The following is an 18,820-nucleotide window of genomic DNA, read 5'->3' on the forward strand; positions in this document are numbered from 1 at the left end:
GAGATCAACAACCAAAATAATTTTAAATTTAGAGTAACCAGTGATCATTTTCACGTAGAAATTTAATGTATAATGATCCTCCATTTACCAGCCATTATTGCCTTTTAGAGCAGTTTGTATTCCTAATTTTTTGATAGTTTTTCAATTTGAAAAGTTCACTAAATCTAGGCCAGAGTGACAAGTCCACCTCCTAATGCCTCTCTTGAACCTGTCATGCCATTATCTTTAAATCTGAGTGCAAATCACACCCTGAAAACATCTTCTTTAACCTTACCACTAACTCTAAGTCAAAATGTTATCCACCTCAAAATAAAACCCTTTCATAACTCTACCACTAACTCTCAGTCCAAGTGGCAAGCCCCTCCTCACATCGTACAAAGTATAAAATTACATGTAATGGTAAAAAAAAAAAAAATAACATTCCTCAAAAAAACACTCTATTTGTCTCTCAGAAAAATAAATTAACTGCTCTAAAATGCTAGATTGGCCTGGAAATGGTGGATTATTTTACATTAAATTTATTTAAAACTAATCTAAGATATTGATTTTTTTTTTCTTTCTTTCTACCAAGTTTTAAGGGTGTTCACACATAATTGCCCATAGCCCACTAACCTGAAGTCTGAGTGGCAAATTTTCTCTTACAAAGACACTCTTAAAAACATACATCATTTTTGATAAAAAAACCAGTTGCAGGATTTATTTTGCATAGAAAAAAATAATGATTAACAGTAGAATGACTCTAAAATCTAAGATTTTTTTTCATTAAATTTTTATTTTAAATTTATAAATATATTTATTTAATTTTTGCTAAGTTTTTCAGTGTGTTCATATGTCATTGCCTAAATAAAGGGAGAATTACATAATTTGCAGAGACAGGTGGGGCAGGCGATTGAGCAGGTGTTAATCTATAATAATATTAAAGAAGTGTTGCAATATACTTTTAACAGTTCTAATATTAGATTTCAGTTTCTTGTACATAAACTGCGTTACAATTCAACTCTTTTTTTTTTTTTTTAAATGAAATTGTTATGTATTGATGTGCGTTTACAGCAGGCTACTTGAAAACTATTAATTTCTGGAGATTTTCAGTGCTTTATTCGAATTCCTTGCACAAAAATACACTTATATGGCAAGTTTCATGACTTAATCTTGTTTTTTTTTTTGTTTTTTTTTAACAGAGATAGCATTTTTACTGAAAAAGTAGAGTAAAAAAAATGTGACATATGGTCTTAAAGAGGAAAAGTATCCAAACGTATGAGGTACAAAAATAGTCATAACGTCCTTATTTTTAGTCAGATTTAAAAAATTAAAAAATATTATTTCTTAGCTCGTCAATGTCTTTCTATGTATGCTATTATTGAGATATTTTAAGTAAATTCAATTTTTTCATATGTATTGCTATTTTTAATTCTTTGTAAGCAAAAGATCAACTGCTTTTAAAAATGAATCTATTTCTGAATTGCTACATGCAACTTTTTATAATCAAGATAACTGTGCGACTCTTCATTTGTGTAATTTTAGGGCTGTTGGTGAAAATTTTGAAATATTAAATCAAATAATATTCCTGCAAAATATAATGTATACTCTCAACTGCACTATGCACTGTGCATATTTGCATATGTCTGTGTAGGTATACATATATATAAATTAAGAAGAAAAAATCAAACCAACAGATACCAGATATACTAGTGGTACTACATGTGAGATAAGGAACACACACACACACACACACATACATATATATATATATATATATATATATATATATATATATGTATTACATACACACTCACATATACAACCAATATCTAATTTAAAGGAGGTGTGTGTGAGTGTTGGTGCATAAGCACTCTCATTAATAAAAGTAACTGTCTTGTAGCACTATATGGAGAGACTCGGATCAGACGAGAGAAATAGCGGAAATGCAAGTTACAGTGATGGCAAATGGGAAGAGCAGAACCAAGTCACTCAGAAAATCATTCGTAAATGTGACTGTTTCATTTGCAACATGAAGGTTGCAAGTGAAACATGCACGTTTGAGAATGATTTTTTCCAAGTGGTTACTAGAAATAATAAAATGCTTATCTTTTGGTGATTGTGTTTTTTTTTTTTAGCTAACAACCTTCCAAAGCTTTTTAACCTATATTTTATTTTTAATAAAATGAGCAAAGTCAAATTATTTAAACAATAAAACGTTTAAGGAAACAATATCCTCTTCTTTTGAACGAAGGCTGTTTAAAATCATCTGTTGAAATTTTAATGTTTATACCCTCATGTCTCAACATAAAATTCTGTGTATATTTAGAATTGCATTTAATTAAACAAACAAAAAAAAAACATACAGAAAAATCTTTATGATATACGTACTTGTCACGGAACCAAAATGTCATATTGTAAAATAAATTATGTGGGTTTGGCTAGAAAATGAAAATATTTAATTGTCAAAGAGAAATATGTTTGTAGAGCCTTGTGAATGCACATGAGGTGTTCAATAACAACAGTTCTGGGAATAACTAAAATCTAAGGAACCACATCATAATCCATATTATTGGCTGTTGCAAATTGTAGATTTGTATAACTCTAGTGTGTTTAAGTTAACAGTATTGAGGTCATGCATGCCTTCAATGCTGGTTATCGTAAATTTATGCCTTTGTCTACATGTAGCCATTAATTCATACTTCTCATTCAATATATTATGCTTCTTTTAAAAAAAAAAAAGAACAATTTTTAGACATTTGACGAATAAAAAAACTTATTGAAAGCAAAAGTATTTAACTTATAAGTATTAGGATAATTTTAATATTTTAGCCATTTATCCAAACATATTGATTGAAATATGGAACTTTATGAAAAACTGGACATTTTAACCTTTGTAGATTGTTGATTTCAAGTGTTCTTTGATGACACTTTTGTGCACATGAAATTGTACTTTTGAACTGTAAGGAAAATTTCGCTTTTTTAAATATTTATATATGCACATTTTTCATATTCTAAGTAGAAATGATTTTTTTTTTTCAATTGTATTTTTGTCAAAACAAATGTTAAAAATTATTGTTGTTTTTTCTTTGTAAAAAAGATAATTTTTAGCAGAAACACATCTTAAGTTACTACAAAACATCCGAGGGTTTATCGTCACTCGCACAATTATAGATGAATGTAAAACATTTAAATCAAATTTCAGAAAGAAAGATTTGCATGACTTGTTATACGTGTTTCAGACTTTTTACTTCAGATTCGTATAAGGTCGACAGATATATAGCCATATTCCCATATATAATCCTCGTCAATATTTTAAACTATTAAAGCTTTAAAATAGAAATATACTTGTATCTTTTTATAGGTAAATATTTGTTGGCATGTACAGATGAACAAGTTCATTATGGTAAACATTCCACAAGGAAAATCTGTCATTTAAACATTCAATAAAAAAAAAAAGAAACATTGAAAGGAATAAACCCTGTCCAATGTTATCCTCGATTTATTTGTACCTCCATATGCGAGAATATGGCTGTTTGCCTTATATGAACTTGGTATAAAAATTTTGAAACATGTCTAACAAGTCTTATCATAATCTTTAACATAATAGCTCTACCATATGGAACTAATAAATTATTGACGTTACTTGGTGATGAAGAATAAACTCTAAGGTGAGTTTTTCGTAAGTGATATTGAATTAAACTGTTTAATTACTTACATACTTCATACACACATAATTTATGTTTAATGAAATCTTCTTGCAGTAGATACATTGTTTTCCATGCTGCAGGACGTGATCAAATAGATGAGTAAAATATGGGCTTCCTGTTAAATACAATGTATCTACTTTAAGAACATTAAATAAAAATGTTTTTATTTTCACTTATTCAGCATTTATATTTATGCCATTCTTGTTCTGTATCCCCATTCTTTCTGATTCTGTCAGTTCATTTCAGTCAGCAAATCCTAACCGTTTTTTGTTTTCAAATAGCTTCTGTTTGTTACCTTCCCCTTATCCTACCATATTTGCATGTTGTTTGTCCTCATTGTTAGTTTTGTTTCCAAACTGTCGTTTGTTTATATAGCCAGCAAGGTTATATCCTCACAAAAAATCTACTCTGTTCAGTTCACTAACCCATCTCTTACAAAACTTGATTTCTTTTCTAGTTTTCATTTATAGCCAGCATGTCACTTTTACTGATTTTCATCATATTTTTTTATTTTGTTTAAAACCTACTGGATTGACATCTTGTTCAAGCCATGTTTTGTGTCCATTGTAAATGTTCTTAAAATAAGATTTCACTTGTGTCTTGTATTAGCATTTGATATGTCTCATTAACATTCAAGTGACCAGAAAATGGTTTTATTTGCTGATAAAAATTTTGATTTTTTTAAATTACAAGATTCTTAGAAAAAACAACTTTAAAATGAGCAGACGTCCAAAATGGAAGACAATATTTTATTTTTGTTATTTTTTTGCATCAAGATTTCATGCTCTTCAAATCTATTTTGTACATATGTTAATTTGTGCATTTTCACAGCTACTAATCTAATTTCAGATGATTGCAGTCAAAAACAACCATAATTCCTTTTCCCTTCATTTCACCAAAGCTTTAACTATCTGCTCATTTTCAAAAGCAATCATATTTAGATCATTATTTCCATTCCCATCATTTTGTTTAAATTATAGATATTAAAAAAAAAATTAAACATGTTTTTTCTATATTGTTCTCTTTAACTCAGCACATTCAATACATATTGCTATTTGATTCTAAAGCTGCCTTCAAAGATGAATGAAATCAAAATAATAAATATATAATGATTGCATCACTGTAGTTTCCATTGAACTCTGATGTTTATCAAAAAGCAAAGTTTAATTATAGTATGTTTATTTATACAAATGTTATGGTCTACATATGTACATATATATTTCTGCTGCAATTCTTTTAGAGAAGCAGCAGCATCAGGCCAGATTTTTTTTTTTTTTTTTTTTGTTACAATTCAACCAGATTTTAAATAGTCATTCATTTAAACAAAGTTTCTCAGTTATATAAAAAGTATTTAAAAGTCATAAAGAAGAGAGAATAGAGAAAAGGAGCAAAGGGGAGTGAAGCAAGGGCAAAAACTTTTGAGGCAAACGTTTTTGTATAGAATTATATCAACTAAGAAGAAAAGTTGATATAATCTGGCCTGAGGATGCCGCTTCTCTAAAAGAATTGCAACAGAAACATATCCAATGATGTTTGTATAAATAAACATGTGTATACATAATCAGTAATTAACTTTCCAAATTCAAATAAATATTTTTTCTTTCATAATAATTTTGTATTTGTCTTACAAGTGTCTCATTGAATGGCATACAAACACCAAACAACTTTTCAAGGACAGTTATATTTTCCTCAAAAAACCACACAGTTCCTGTTTTTTTTTTCTTTCAGACTAAAGAGGATAAAAGGTGGTGAAAATGAATGGAAATTATTAGAAGTCATATGATTCACAAAAAACTTAAGATCTAATTAGATGTTTCAGGAGAAAAAGCTGAAGTATACAGCACCTTAAGCATTAATGCATCCTCGTTGAACTAAAAAATACTTTAGCCTTCTCTCCTGAAACATCTCAATTATATCTTGAATAATTATTTTTTTATGAATCATGACTACTAATAATTTCCATTTATTTTCACCAGCTTTTATCCTCTTTAATTTGAGGAAAAAAAAAAAAAATTAAAAAAAAAACTGTTAAGGAAAATATAAACTGTCTTTGAGTTGTTTGGTTTTCGTACACCATACACCGTGTATTACAAAATAATATAAAATATTATGAAAGAAAAAATATATAAATATATATTTGACTTTCAAATGTCAACTACTGATATATATGCTTTGAAAGTGTAAAAACATTTTCATTAAGCTTAATTAATTGTGACATTAGTATATATTTTATAATAATATTAGTGTACTTAGAAAAAAAAAAATTAAGCCAAAGTGCTCGTTCATGAAAATTAGAATGTTTCATTTGTATACTATACATTGAATGGTGTGTAGATTTACACAACTAACATGTTGGCAGTTTAAAAGATTAAATAGTTTGAGTTAAACCAGTGATCAACCACTGAACTGAGAAAAAGATTCTGGAATTCTTTCAGGTTGGATAGGAGCGAACACATAATGGAAACAGAAGAGAGGGTTGCGTATAAAATTTTTATTTTTTTTAAGACTACCAGCAAGTTGCGTGGAAGTCTGGTACCGTTGAATAGATTCCTAATTATATAAGATATGAATGAAACGCATCGATATCAGTACAGTTGGAGTGGTGGTGGTGGGGGGGGGGTATTGAACTTAGCCTCAATATATCAACATTCAAGTTCATTAACTGTTTTCTGCAATAAAATCTTTCGTAATATTGTTTACATCCTTGACTTTAATTTGATGCAACAGTAATTGTTTTAACTTTGTTTTTCAAAATATTCACTGAAAGTTTTGGTTTATATTATTCATCATAAAGAAGACAGAAAAAATTTATGTGCCTCATCAGGCTGAGGTAGCTCTTTGCTAACACAGGGAAGAAAAAAGAGTGAAATAAAATAAATTGCGTGTCCAGCTACATAAACTAAGTCCTGATCAAACTCCATACAGACTTAATATGCAATGTATTTATTGCTTTAATTCCATAAATCTTGTTTTTTTTTTTTTTTTTTTACAAATATATTTTTATTACAAATATTGTTTTAAAATTTCTATTTTAAGTAATTTGTTCTATACAATATAAGTTGTTTTTTTGTAGAATGTATTAATTGAAAAGAACATTTTATCCAATACTGAATTTATACATGTTTGTCCTTAGAAATAAGCTAGGCAGATATGAGCAAAATAAATTAATCTAATTCTGCCGCTGGCAGTTTGTGAAAAAAAGGGAGAGACTAGAAACAAGACAATAAATAGACAAAGTTGTTTTTAGACTGCCGTATACGATTAGAATTCTTTTTAAAACTTGTTATAAAATTATAACTATTAAAATATCAAAAAGTGCTTATTTTTTTAATTTCATTTAAAAAGAATTTTCATTTTATTTAAGTTATAGCCATAATCTATTTTGTTATAAATTGTGAGACTTGCCACTGGTGTAGGTGTGTGTGTATATATATATATATATATATATATATATATATATTTTGTAGGGGTACAAAACTTTATTATAGCTGTTAAAAAAAGGAAGACTGAGTTTTTTTTTTTTTTGTATCCATGGTAAAAAGAAGGACGGAGGGAAAACATTTAATGGAAGAAAAAAAAAATTAGATAAGGACGTAGAGTCAGCCAACCAGGTTTTGCCCTCACTTTTCAAAGTTATCGAGGGTTATTTTTTTTGTATAGAGAAATGAAGTCAAATGGGGAAACGACTAAAATAAAATCAAACTATCAGAAAAAAAAAAATGGAACAACTAAAATAAATCTGTCATGATAATTATACAATGGAGAGGAAACACTTCAGATTCATTCGAGTTTGCTAATTTTATGCAAAATTATAAATTTGCCAATAAATTCATGTGCTATGATATTAGCAACTTATTCATTTGTGTCCCTATTTTGAAGACAATAGATATCTGCATTGATTTTTTATATTATAGTTAGATATCACCTCCTTTCATTTCTGAAAGCATATTGATTGAGGTAATGAAATTTGCCACAACATCGGTTGAATTCAGTTTCAGCGATATAATGTATCAATGGGCTGAGTCTTGGACCAGTAATGTCGAATATATTTGTGGGTTTCTATGAAAAACAATTGTTATCCGGACCCATAAAATCGCTAGTCTACTTTTGATATGTAAGTGATACATTTTGTCTATTCAATAACCAAACAGAGGCAAACAAATTCTTCACTTTACTCAACAGAATGCATCCCGTGTTAAAGTATACTTATGAGGGAGAAAGTAATTCTACTTTAGCCTTCCTGGATGATAACAAAAACTCCATCAAGTTATCTTAGATCAATTTACCGTAAACCAACGTTTATAGGGCTGTATACATGTTGGGATTTATTTTGCCCTAACAAATGAAAGTATAATTTAATTTGGACCTTAACACATTGTGCTCTTATGATTTGTTCAGTCTAAATTGGATGGAGCACTAAAAACGATCAACAATACTTTGCCCAATAATGGGTACTCTCTTGATGTGATTAACTCCGTCATAAAAAGGAAAATAAACAATTTTTCTCAAATAGAAACTAAGATGGTGGTTAAATGTCCAATTTACATTTGTTTACCTTGGTTAGGGACAATAAGTGAAAAATTTGTCAAGCAGATTAGCTCAGCTGTTGAACATTGCTATTTTGTCTATAATGTATGTGTTGTTTTCGACAAAACCATTATTGCCATCTTCTTAAAAGGACATTCTACCCCCCCCCTCCCCAAAAAAAAACCTATGAATAATGTCATCAATTTAAATGTAGTTGGCAGATCGACCTTTAGGTTAGATGGTCACGTCCAACAACATATACCCAGCAAAATCAGGAATGGAACCTACCGACTAATGGATGTTTTGAGTAATACGAATAGTTCTGCTATAATGGACCATTTGCTTAAAATCTGACAGTTTGTAATGAATTTTAATAGCGACTCATTTTCTATTTTAAGTCACGCTCATTCGTTATTTCATTTGAAGGTCTTGGAGGCTATTCACACCGTTTAAAGAGATCTCTCTGTAAGCAAAGGGATTATCTTTTGAGTCTGAACGTGATTAGTCTCTAAAGCATTTCCTCTGGATTGTATAATTATCATAACGATAGATTTATTTTTGGCCCCCCCCTTTCCCTTTCGCTAGTTTGATTTTATATTAGTTGTTCCCTCGTTTGAATTTGTTTCCCTATACAAAAAAAAAACTTTGATTTAGGCTTTGAAAAATGATGGCGAAACCTGGTTGGCTGACTCTACCCCCTTATTTATTTATTTATTTTTTTCGACCTCCATTAAATGTTTTCCCTCCATCCTTCTTTTTAAAATTTGGTTTTCCTTTTTTAACCACTATAATATATTTCAAATATAAGTTTTTTTTCAAAAACGGTTCTATTAGTTTAATAGTGTAGGACTAGATCTTATATATATATATATATGTGTGTGTGTACTTTTTTAATAAGAATTTTTTCTTTACTTGAAATGCATTATTTCTTAATTCCAATCCATAACTGAAAACTGAATGCAAAAATAATTTATGCTGCAATTGTTTTATGTTGTAAAAAATGAGTTTGTAATAAAATTTTGTCATATTTCCAAACTCTTGTACATTGTCTTTGTGTTGACATGCTATAAGCAAGTCGGATTGATTGAAGTTAATAATGCTCTTGTGGGGAGGCATGCTCTACACAAAATCATCACGGCTCATTATTATTTCAGTTTGTGCATGTGTCCAGCTTTCAAATTGGTCTCCGAACAAGACCTTATACAAATTGATTTTTTTTTAAAATATATTTTCTCATCCCTTACCCTTCTTTCACCTAACAACTTTATTCATTTTTTTTTTTCTTCTCACTATTTTTCTTTTCTTTTCACTATTTTTTTTTCTTTGTGTTCTCTCCCATCCCACCTGCTTGGTAGCCTTTGGTGAATTCTCTTTTTGCTTTGAAGATTGCTTTGTTTTTTTTTGTTTTTTTGTTTTTGTTTTTTTTAATTCAAAATAAAAATGTTGGTTTCTTAACTTTTTGCTTTCATTTGCTAACACTTCTCAAGACATTAATTTTGAAAGATTTTTTTCATTAAAACAATCTTTTTAAAACTTGAGAAATCTTTGCAGAAACCTTTACCTTTTTTCCAAAGGACTGGCTGTTTTTCCTCTTGTATTTCCACTAATATCCTTCCAATCTTTTTTATTAGCATTTTTTGTTGTTTTTAATTAAAAAATAATTCTTATTCAAATTGGGTTATCTTTGTAAAAATGGCTTGAAAATATTATTGTTACTAATCATTATAAAGATATATATATATATGTTAAATTCCCTTTCCAACTTATTGCATGCCTCATGGATTCCCCTTCTTTTTGTATGTGTGCGCTCTTCTCACTAGCTCTTTAGTGAGTTGTTCTGGCACTGCGTGTATGCGTGTTATGCCTGTATGTAAGCAGGTATAGCTGCAGTGGCATAAACTCCTTTTGTCGTAGCTTGTCTTCACTTAATTTCTTTCTCCATTCTTCCTTCATGCAGGTAAATGTTGGTAGCTTTTCAAACTGGTATCGGGCACCTAACATTACTAGCAGTGTTCATGAGTTTATGAGACTAGTAAATTTAAGATGCTTTTTCTTCTTTTTCTTTAGGTAAAGTGGGCATTGTTGCAAATAAAAAGCCGGCTACTCCAGTAACTATTTGCAATGTGTTACTCACAGATTCACAAGTAAGTGCACTTTTTTTAATATTTAATGAACTTGAAAAGAAATCCTATGTTCTGGTGCAGTAACTTGAAAGTTTGGATCAATTTTTATCACATATTTGCTTCCAGCTCTTGATTTCCTATACTGAATTAAAAACACTTTCTAATTGAACTATCTAATAGGGAAGATAACTGACTCTCATTTAGCTTAAACTGGTTCTTTATAAAGGCACTTTGGCAACCTCATAATTACATGTAGATGTATAAAGAATCATGTTTTTACTTTATATGTTGTGGTGGCTGATGGTTCAATCTATACGTCACTTGATTGCCGAAAATACATCCAAGTTTTTAATAACAGTTGGAAGCACTCGCACATTTTCAACAATACTAAAAGGCTGTGATATAATGAAAAAGTTGTTTTCTGGATGAATTAAATATATAGTATTCCAATTCTTAGTTGAAACATGTTTGCACATATGTAATAAAAAAGTGTTTGTAAAAAATAAAAATTTCCACTAAATAAAGCTAAGTGCAGTTTATTACAATTATGATTTTGAATGAGAAAAAAGCTAATTTCCAATCCAGTCAGTACGTTATGAAGACTGAAAAATTAAAATAATTAGTTAAATGTAACTGGATTTAAGTTAAGATCATGTATATAAAGAAGAAATTAGACTGAGAAAAAGAAGTTATGAATGTTTGTTTGGAATAAGCCTGCAAATTTTATCTGTAAAAGTGTGTCATTGATTTGAACATGTACCGTTCAGAAATGTAATCTGCTATTCTGAGAATGTAAACCTAATGAAAAAAAGTGATTATTTTCCTCAGGCTTTTTGTAAACTTTAGAAAGTAGAAGAAAACTAAGAGAATATAATGTACACAACATGACTTGCAAATTAAACATTTGTTTTAACACTAATCTGAAATACATTAAAAGTAAATAAACAGTAAAAAGTAATAATAATAGAATCAGTTGTTAGTGAAATATCATGCTATTCTGTTAACAGAATGTAAAACTATTCTGTCAGTCCAGAATGAAAATGCAAAAGAAAGTGTATTTGAGGTAAATGCATTAGTGTTTAATTAAAAAAATATAACAGACAATAACAAATAAATGAAATCCTGATGACTTTAAATTGAAATACTGAAATTATTAAGAGTGCATACTCTCTGCAAACATGCATCAGAAATTAGTTTAAGTGGCTGCTAAAACAAATTAGCATGTGGAGAGTTTGGTTTGAAAATTATAGTGATCAACGAAATAAGGAGACAAAAATAACTTTATTCATGTTATTAATACATAATAATAATAACTAGTGGGACCTGTGGAAATTCCACAGTAGGCTCATTCATGTGTAATATATTGATGTTTGCATTCTGTAGATGTTCAGCATAAATGGAGACGCTCTGATATTATTGTAGCTCTTTTGTTAAAATTGCAAAAGTATTTGTCTAAGCTAGTAGGAATATCCTGACATAGCCTGGCCGTAAAGTATGCTTAAGTATAATATTTTGATTCTTGCAAATTTGGTATGTATTATTATAGTTAATGTTCTATTGATTTTTATATATTATAAAGTTGCGATTTCAAAAATAAAAAGATATATATCCATATGACTTGAATCGAAACCAAAACTTCTGAAAAAATATATATATATATATATATATATATATAACTTGAGTTCCTTCAGCTATAATCGAAACTGAAACCAAAACTGATGAAGAATTCTTGGCAAAATTATTTATAAAAAAAAATAAATGATTGAAGTGCCATTAAATATAACCGAAACCAAAACTTATGAAGAATTCTTGATAAAATTATTTATTACAAGAAATGGAGATCCATAAGAATTAAATGACAGTCACTCAGATGTAAGTGTGACACACAAAATATATAACACACACACACTATCCTATTAATATATAAATAATAATAGTAATAATATCAATAATAAAAAATTTAACTGTTTTAGCCATCATCAAGTCAGGAGAAAGTAGATGACAATATCAAAAATAAATCTTTAGCAAAATGTTTTATTATTTACAAAAGAGATATACTGTTTATTGAATTAAGACTCTTAATAATCTTTGTTGGGATGATCAAAACAACAAAATATTCAGAATTTCTAAAGAAATGGCAAAGACAAATACGAATATTGTTGGAGATGACAATGAAATGTTAACAACAAATGAACAAGACGAGGAATGCTTGGAAATACCACTGTGAGATGAATACTGAATTTACATGGAAATGTGAAAATCTATCATGTGCATAATTAGTATCCAGTCCAGCTGTGAAAATTTAAAAAGAAATGGTACGGGGGAGCTGTCAATAAGATAAAGAAGGGTAAAACTGCAGGGTTCTCAGGCATTGTGGCAGAAATCTTGAAAACTGCAAGTGAAACGGGCATTAGATGAAAAAAAAAAACTTACCAAATTAGATCATTAGAAACTTTGTAAAATTGTAAATTGGTCTAAGACTAAAGGGGAACAAATGCAAGAGAAGTAATTTAATAATAACCGTGACCCTAGCCACCTGTATTTTGTTTTTGTGGATTTAGAAAAAGCTTTTCATAGTACTAAGAGAGGTTGTCCGCTGAGCTCTCCAAAAACTATGGCTAAATGAGTTGTTAGTGAAGGTTGTTAAAGCAATGTGCAGAAATGTACTGAGTTTATTGCTTTTTATTTGAAAGTAATGGTCTGATAGTGAAATTTAGCAAGATCGAAGTGATAATCAATGCTTGTAATGTTCAAGGGCTCTCAAAAAGAGATTTCTCTACTCAGAGAGGATAATCAACTTGTGTGTAGGAAGTGTAAGTTAATGAAGATAGATGAGAACTCTGATGTATAGATACTTGAGCTGGCTGGGACATTCTAGGATCCTTTATATCAGAGATTCCTTTACATTCCATATTCAAAAAGAATTTGTCATGTACTGTATTTGATATAACTGATTGGCTAATTGCTGGTATTGGGAGCTTGATAGCCTTGAAGAAATTTTAACAGAAACCAAACAGCCAGCCGTAGTACACCCCAAAATATTCTGCTACTGTTTCTCATAGAAATCATTTTGAATTACTTTCAAAGAAATAAATGAAAGCTGTTTTTAAAGCGTTATAGAAAATGTGAAGGCTTCCTATGGCCAATCTGTAAAGTGTAGAGTGACGAATTTTGATCTGACTATTAACATAAAGAAAACTAAGGTAATAAACCAGCCTGCTTCCGGGGGATGGGAGGGGGGGAGATATGTTGAATCCAGATCCTAATTCATGGAACCAACCTAAAAACGATGGACGATTTCACTTACTTAGGCCGTACCCTATCACACATAGGCAATGAAGTCAACTGCAGGATAGCCAAGACTAGCACTGCCTTTGGACATCTCTGGTCTAGTGTGGGAGTGTAGAAGAATTCTGCTGTAGACCAAACTTCAAGTATACAGAACTATAATTCTTACCATTCTTATGTATGCTTGTGAAACTTTGACAGTATTTCCACATGACCTGCCTCTGTAAACTGTTGAAAATCAACTGACAAGATACCAGACACAGGTTTTAGCCTGGTCAAACCTCCCATCAGCACATACCATATTGCAGCAGTTCGTTGGGAAGGTCATATATGCCGCATGCCTGATTCAAGACTCCCAAAACAACTTTAAGGAAAAAGCACCACAAGAGGAGAGCAAAAACTGTTCAAGGACAGTCTGAACATCTCCGTCAAACAGTTTGGTTTGTATTCTAACTAGTGGAAAAAACTAACCAAAGACTGATGTTCCTGGCATATCACAAGCCATAAAGGAGCTACAATTACTGAATCTGCACATATTAAAGAACACAAGGGTAAATGTGACATTAGAAAAGACAGAGCAGTCAGCACTTCTGCTACAGAATCATCTCACAGGTATACAACATGAGACATTTCAGAGGTTGAATCTGTCTAGCAAGCCATCAATTGCAAGCCATCTTTGCAAATGATGGATGAACATCATATTAACGGATACTTTTATTATACTGATCAATATTTATCACGTTAACTGTCAGTTTATGTAACACTACCTTCGTTAGTGAAACTGAAGAATTGGAACTTTTTAATAAGCTCAACTCTTTTACAAGTGTTTTAACATGATGGAAGTTGTCTCTTAAGAATTTTTTTATTTGGATATGTTTATTGAACGATTCAGGTATTTCTTACATTTATTTGTGTTTGTTACTAGAATCGGGAATGGTTGAAGTATGCCAACAATTTAGCTGCCTATCCTTGTCGATGGACCGTTTTGACATGGGATGCATTGAACTTGTTTGGAGTAGGCTCAACCACCTTGAGTGAATGCTTTTACAGTTATAGTTTCTATAGGAAAAACGTTTTTAGTAATTTTTTTTTTTTTTTTTTTTTTTTTTTTTGTTTCATTTTACTGCCATCAATTAAGCTCCCCTTCTGAAGCTAACACTTGATTTCTATATGAGATACATAGATATTCGGATATTCCATTAAAGTTCTTCTTACCTCTCAAACACAGAGTTAAAGTTATTTATACACACTTTCTCAAAAACGTTTGTAAACGTCTTTTGCAGAATACAAACTGAACTGTTCTATTGGTACAAAACAACAAATTTTTAAAAAGTGAGAGTTTGTTTTACAGTCCAGAGATTTGAAAAAGAAAAGTTGAGGTTCAACTACAAGGCGAGGGAACTTACAGAAAAGAGCATCAAGGAAGCTGCAAAAATTGGTGTATCTGAGAGACATGGCCTTTAGAATTGAGACAAGTTTTTTGACAGTGTTTTAAAGAAAATCTTCCATAAGTGCCCACTATTCATGTCAGACAGCTGTGTTCTCTCCACCCCAAACTGATGGCCACCAAGCATGTAGTGTAGAAGACAATTTAAAAGTATATTCAACATTCTTGTGCATAACATGAAGCTAAAGGAAGAGAACTGTGATAGTATTTTATAGCAACAATATGTCATTCGATCTGAAAAGTTTGTTGCGTTCAACCACGGGTGTGAAGGTGATAGGCTTGGCAAACTCTATATAACCTGCATGACTGATCTTTGTTACAACAAGTTGCTTTAAGTTGTGAAGACTGTTCTGGTGCTCTGTCATGGTCAGTCCAGTAAAGAGAAAGGATCCTGTGAACAAAGATGAAGGATAAGATTGTAGGCACAGAGGAACATCTTGCAGCAGGAGGAGTATGTCAAGTCCCAATGCCCAATCCCCTCATTGTTTCATGCTCCACGGCTAGACAAGTACAATGTATCTGGAAAAACAAAGAGAAGAGACAAAGAGATAGACATAAAACTCAAGAGAAAGTTCTATCTGCAGATAGAAAAACTGAATAAGAAAGTGAGAATAGAAAATGACATTATGTTATTGACTTCATCAGCACATGCCCTGAAAGCAAAGAATTCTGAGAATCTGAATCTGTTGACAAAGTCAAATGCTTTCAGAAAGTTGGCATCTGAAAAAACAACTGAACTGGCTAAGCTAAAAAAAATGCTTCAAACTAAACAAGAAGAACTGAAAATTATTCAATATCACTGAATGACTGTGTAGCGGTGAGCTTAAACTGTAAATAGTTGACCAGTTTTGTTGTGCGTTAGAGAACTTCATGTAAATAACTGTGACCTTTAAAAATACTTCATGAAATAGATAAATCTAAGTGACTTTTCCTGTTTTCAATTTATTTGGTTTATTGTATCATTGTTTGTATATCAAATTGTTTTGAAAACTTGAATTTTGTCTGGAGAAGGCCTTGCTAAAATCTGTACAAACCTTGGTAAATAAAAATTATTTCTTTTATGTGTAAGTCACTTAGTCACACATATGCAAAGTTGTTTTATAATTTAACTAGCATGGGTGCCCGGCATTGCCTGGGTGTTTGGAGGTGTATGTTTGGGGGGGGGGAAGTGGTAATAGGAAGAACGAGAAAAAACCCTGACGTCTTTGCTGTTACGACCACTGCCAAACCGGAAGTGACGTAGGTTTTAATTAAGGCTAGACAATCGATGACCTTCAAAAATATTGGCAAAAAAAAAAAAAAAAAAAAAAGAAGCCCCCCCCCCCCCCCCCCCCCCGATGAAAAGTGCCCAGATGAAGGTGGAGATATTAATGTTTTTAGCCAATTTTTCGATATTTGTCGTCTAAAAGGTCGACCTTCAAAACGATACTGATCTTGTAAAAATCCGTCGCCTCTGTCAAAAGTTTTAGGCAGACATGCAAACATACATACATATATTGGTAACTCAAATTTTCAACCCAAACCAATTAAAAAGCTTGCCCTATCTCTGAATACCCTTTATGTAAAATTTCAAATGTTTAGATGAGAAATTGTCTGAGTAATTTGGTAGAGACCGAAGTGGTCAAATTTTTTTTAACTCTGACCCCTATTATGACCCCTTAACATTTATTGTTTTGGGCTCAAATCAAGTTATTAAGTTAGATCCATGTTCAAGGAACCTATATCTAAAATTTCAAGTGTTTAGACCCAAAATTGTCGGAGGAGTTTGGTAGATTTCTCAAAGGTCAAATCGTTGAACTTTGACCTCTTAACAGCCAAATTTCTGGCTGAAAACCGATTACAAAGATTTTCCCAAATCTCAATACCCTGTATATCAAATTTCGAGTCTGTAGACTGAAAATTGACAGTTCTTGTGTAGGGAAATGTACAGACAGACAGACAGACACTTTCACTTTTATAGATATATAGATTAATAAATAGAGAAATCCAGAATACTCTGCTAGATCATTGTAACCCTTGAAGACACCCCCTCCTCCAAAATATTTTACAGGGTGGGGGGTACATTTTTCACTTCATTTAGTTGATCAGTATTTTTCTTGATTGATAAGACTTCTTTTCTATTTCAGGCATGTAATTTTTTTTTTAATGTAAATTGTTTCAGACAAGGTGTTGCATTGTTGGGTTTATATATAACGGTGTCTATGTATGTCTAGTGTATATAAGATATACATGTTTCTGTAATCCATGCTCATGTATCTAGTGGTTAATTTCTGTAATTCATGCTTGTGTCTAGTAGTTAGAATTATATAAACAATTACTTTTCTTTGTTGATGGGTTGTCTGTACGTGTCGATCTGTTACGTGTATGTGGGTGTTTTCACGTATTCACAACAATAACGAACAGGACAATAAACGGACAATCTTTAACAATGACGAATAACACCCTTGTCTGCTTGACATCCAACAGTCACATACTTTATTCAATGTCTCCCTCTCCGCTAGCAGCAGGCACTTGAAATGAAGGCATCTCCTTCTGAATGGAACACCCAAACACCGAGTTATCATTTCCAGATCTTTATTTCTAAATGTTCCATGTCTTGGTGTTTGCAGTTCTTAATCTCCTTTACAGCTTCCTTGGTTTTTAAATGCTTCCATCGAACCACAGAGACAACTCCTGTCCACTAACTAACCCAGTGGCTAGCTAACTCCCAACTAGTCTCTTCAACCTCCTGTTAAACTTATTCTTAATTCTGATTTCTTCTGGCTTACGTGTCTTTTACGTCAGCCAGAGTAGACAATCTTGTTTGTCACCTAAGCCTCATCCAAACCAAATTCCAAACTAGCTTTGTTTATGATTTTCCTCTATTCATAACATTTTTCCTTGAGCCAAAATTCCCCCGTTAAATATTTAACATAATCATTTTAACTAACATTCTTTTCTTTTAAAACATTTTTCTGAATATTTTTTTAACCTAAATAATTTAATAATTAATCATAATAATCATTCTGATGCTTGGCACTGCCTGACACAACGTAACACAGATACTATGCAATGATCATAGCTAAAAGGCCACAACATAACAAAGGCATGCAGCCACTTAATGTAAAGAACTAAAATAAAAAGGTAAAAAACTAACCCGCAAGTATTAGATGGATAGATTCTAATTCCAAAAACAGCAATTCTTCCCCTTTTGACAGAAACATCGATCATGGAATGTGTGAATTAAAGGACAAAATAAGGGAGCAAAATAGATTTTGATATTGCACCCAAACAAATTTTTATTAAAATCCATGTTTTAGTAAAAAAAAAAATGATATTGAAGTACAGCAAGCTCCATTCCGATATGAAAAGTGGCTCGGGGTTGGGGGATTTATAATTTTCAACTCAAGGAAGGTTTTGTGTTTGTAAGAATATCATTTGTTGCTGGTTATGAGAATTAGCAAGAACACTTTGGAAATTAAACTATTCAGAAAAAAAAAGAAGTAACTTTACAAGAATGATATTGTAAATAATGTGAGTCTGCTATCTTGTCTATTGTGTCTGCCATCTTCTCCATTCTGTCTATTAGTGGGGGCAAGCTTACTCTTTTAGAGTTATTTCCCTTTATTTTCACTTAATAGAAAGGGAGATTTTTTTTAAGATGCATATAAAAGCAAAAAAAAAAAAGGAGAACTTTAACATTTCCTTTTTAGTTGGCATTTTTTAAGGAGGGTAAAATCTTGTCTTTAACTAGAAGATTATGAACTCAT

The 18,820-nt window shown here is 31.0% G+C and overlaps 1 protein-coding gene across 22 annotated transcripts in view; it reads left to right on the forward strand.

The window, feature by feature from the left end:
• The window catches only part of LOC145258289 (uncharacterized), a 175,922-nt gene that overhangs the window by 89,870 nt on the left and 67,232 nt on the right, over nt 1–18,820 (forward strand). For all 22 annotated transcript variants that reach the window (XM_080116320.1, XM_080116312.1, XM_080116313.1 and 19 more), the window contains one exon: nt 10,281–10,357. Coding sequence is in view for 15 of the 22 variants with exons in the window: in XM_080116312.1 (XP_079972438.1) it covers nt 10,281–10,357 (77 nt within the window). In the remaining 7 variants the exon portion in view is untranslated. The remainder of the gene's footprint in view (nt 1–10,280; nt 10,358–18,820) is intronic.

This window comes from Euprymna scolopes, chromosome 33 (assembly GCF_053919585.1).
Source record: "Euprymna scolopes isolate OS-2025 chromosome 33, ASM5391958v1, whole genome shotgun sequence".
NCBI classification, from domain to species: domain Eukaryota; kingdom Metazoa; phylum Mollusca; class Cephalopoda; order Sepiida; family Sepiolidae; genus Euprymna; species Euprymna scolopes.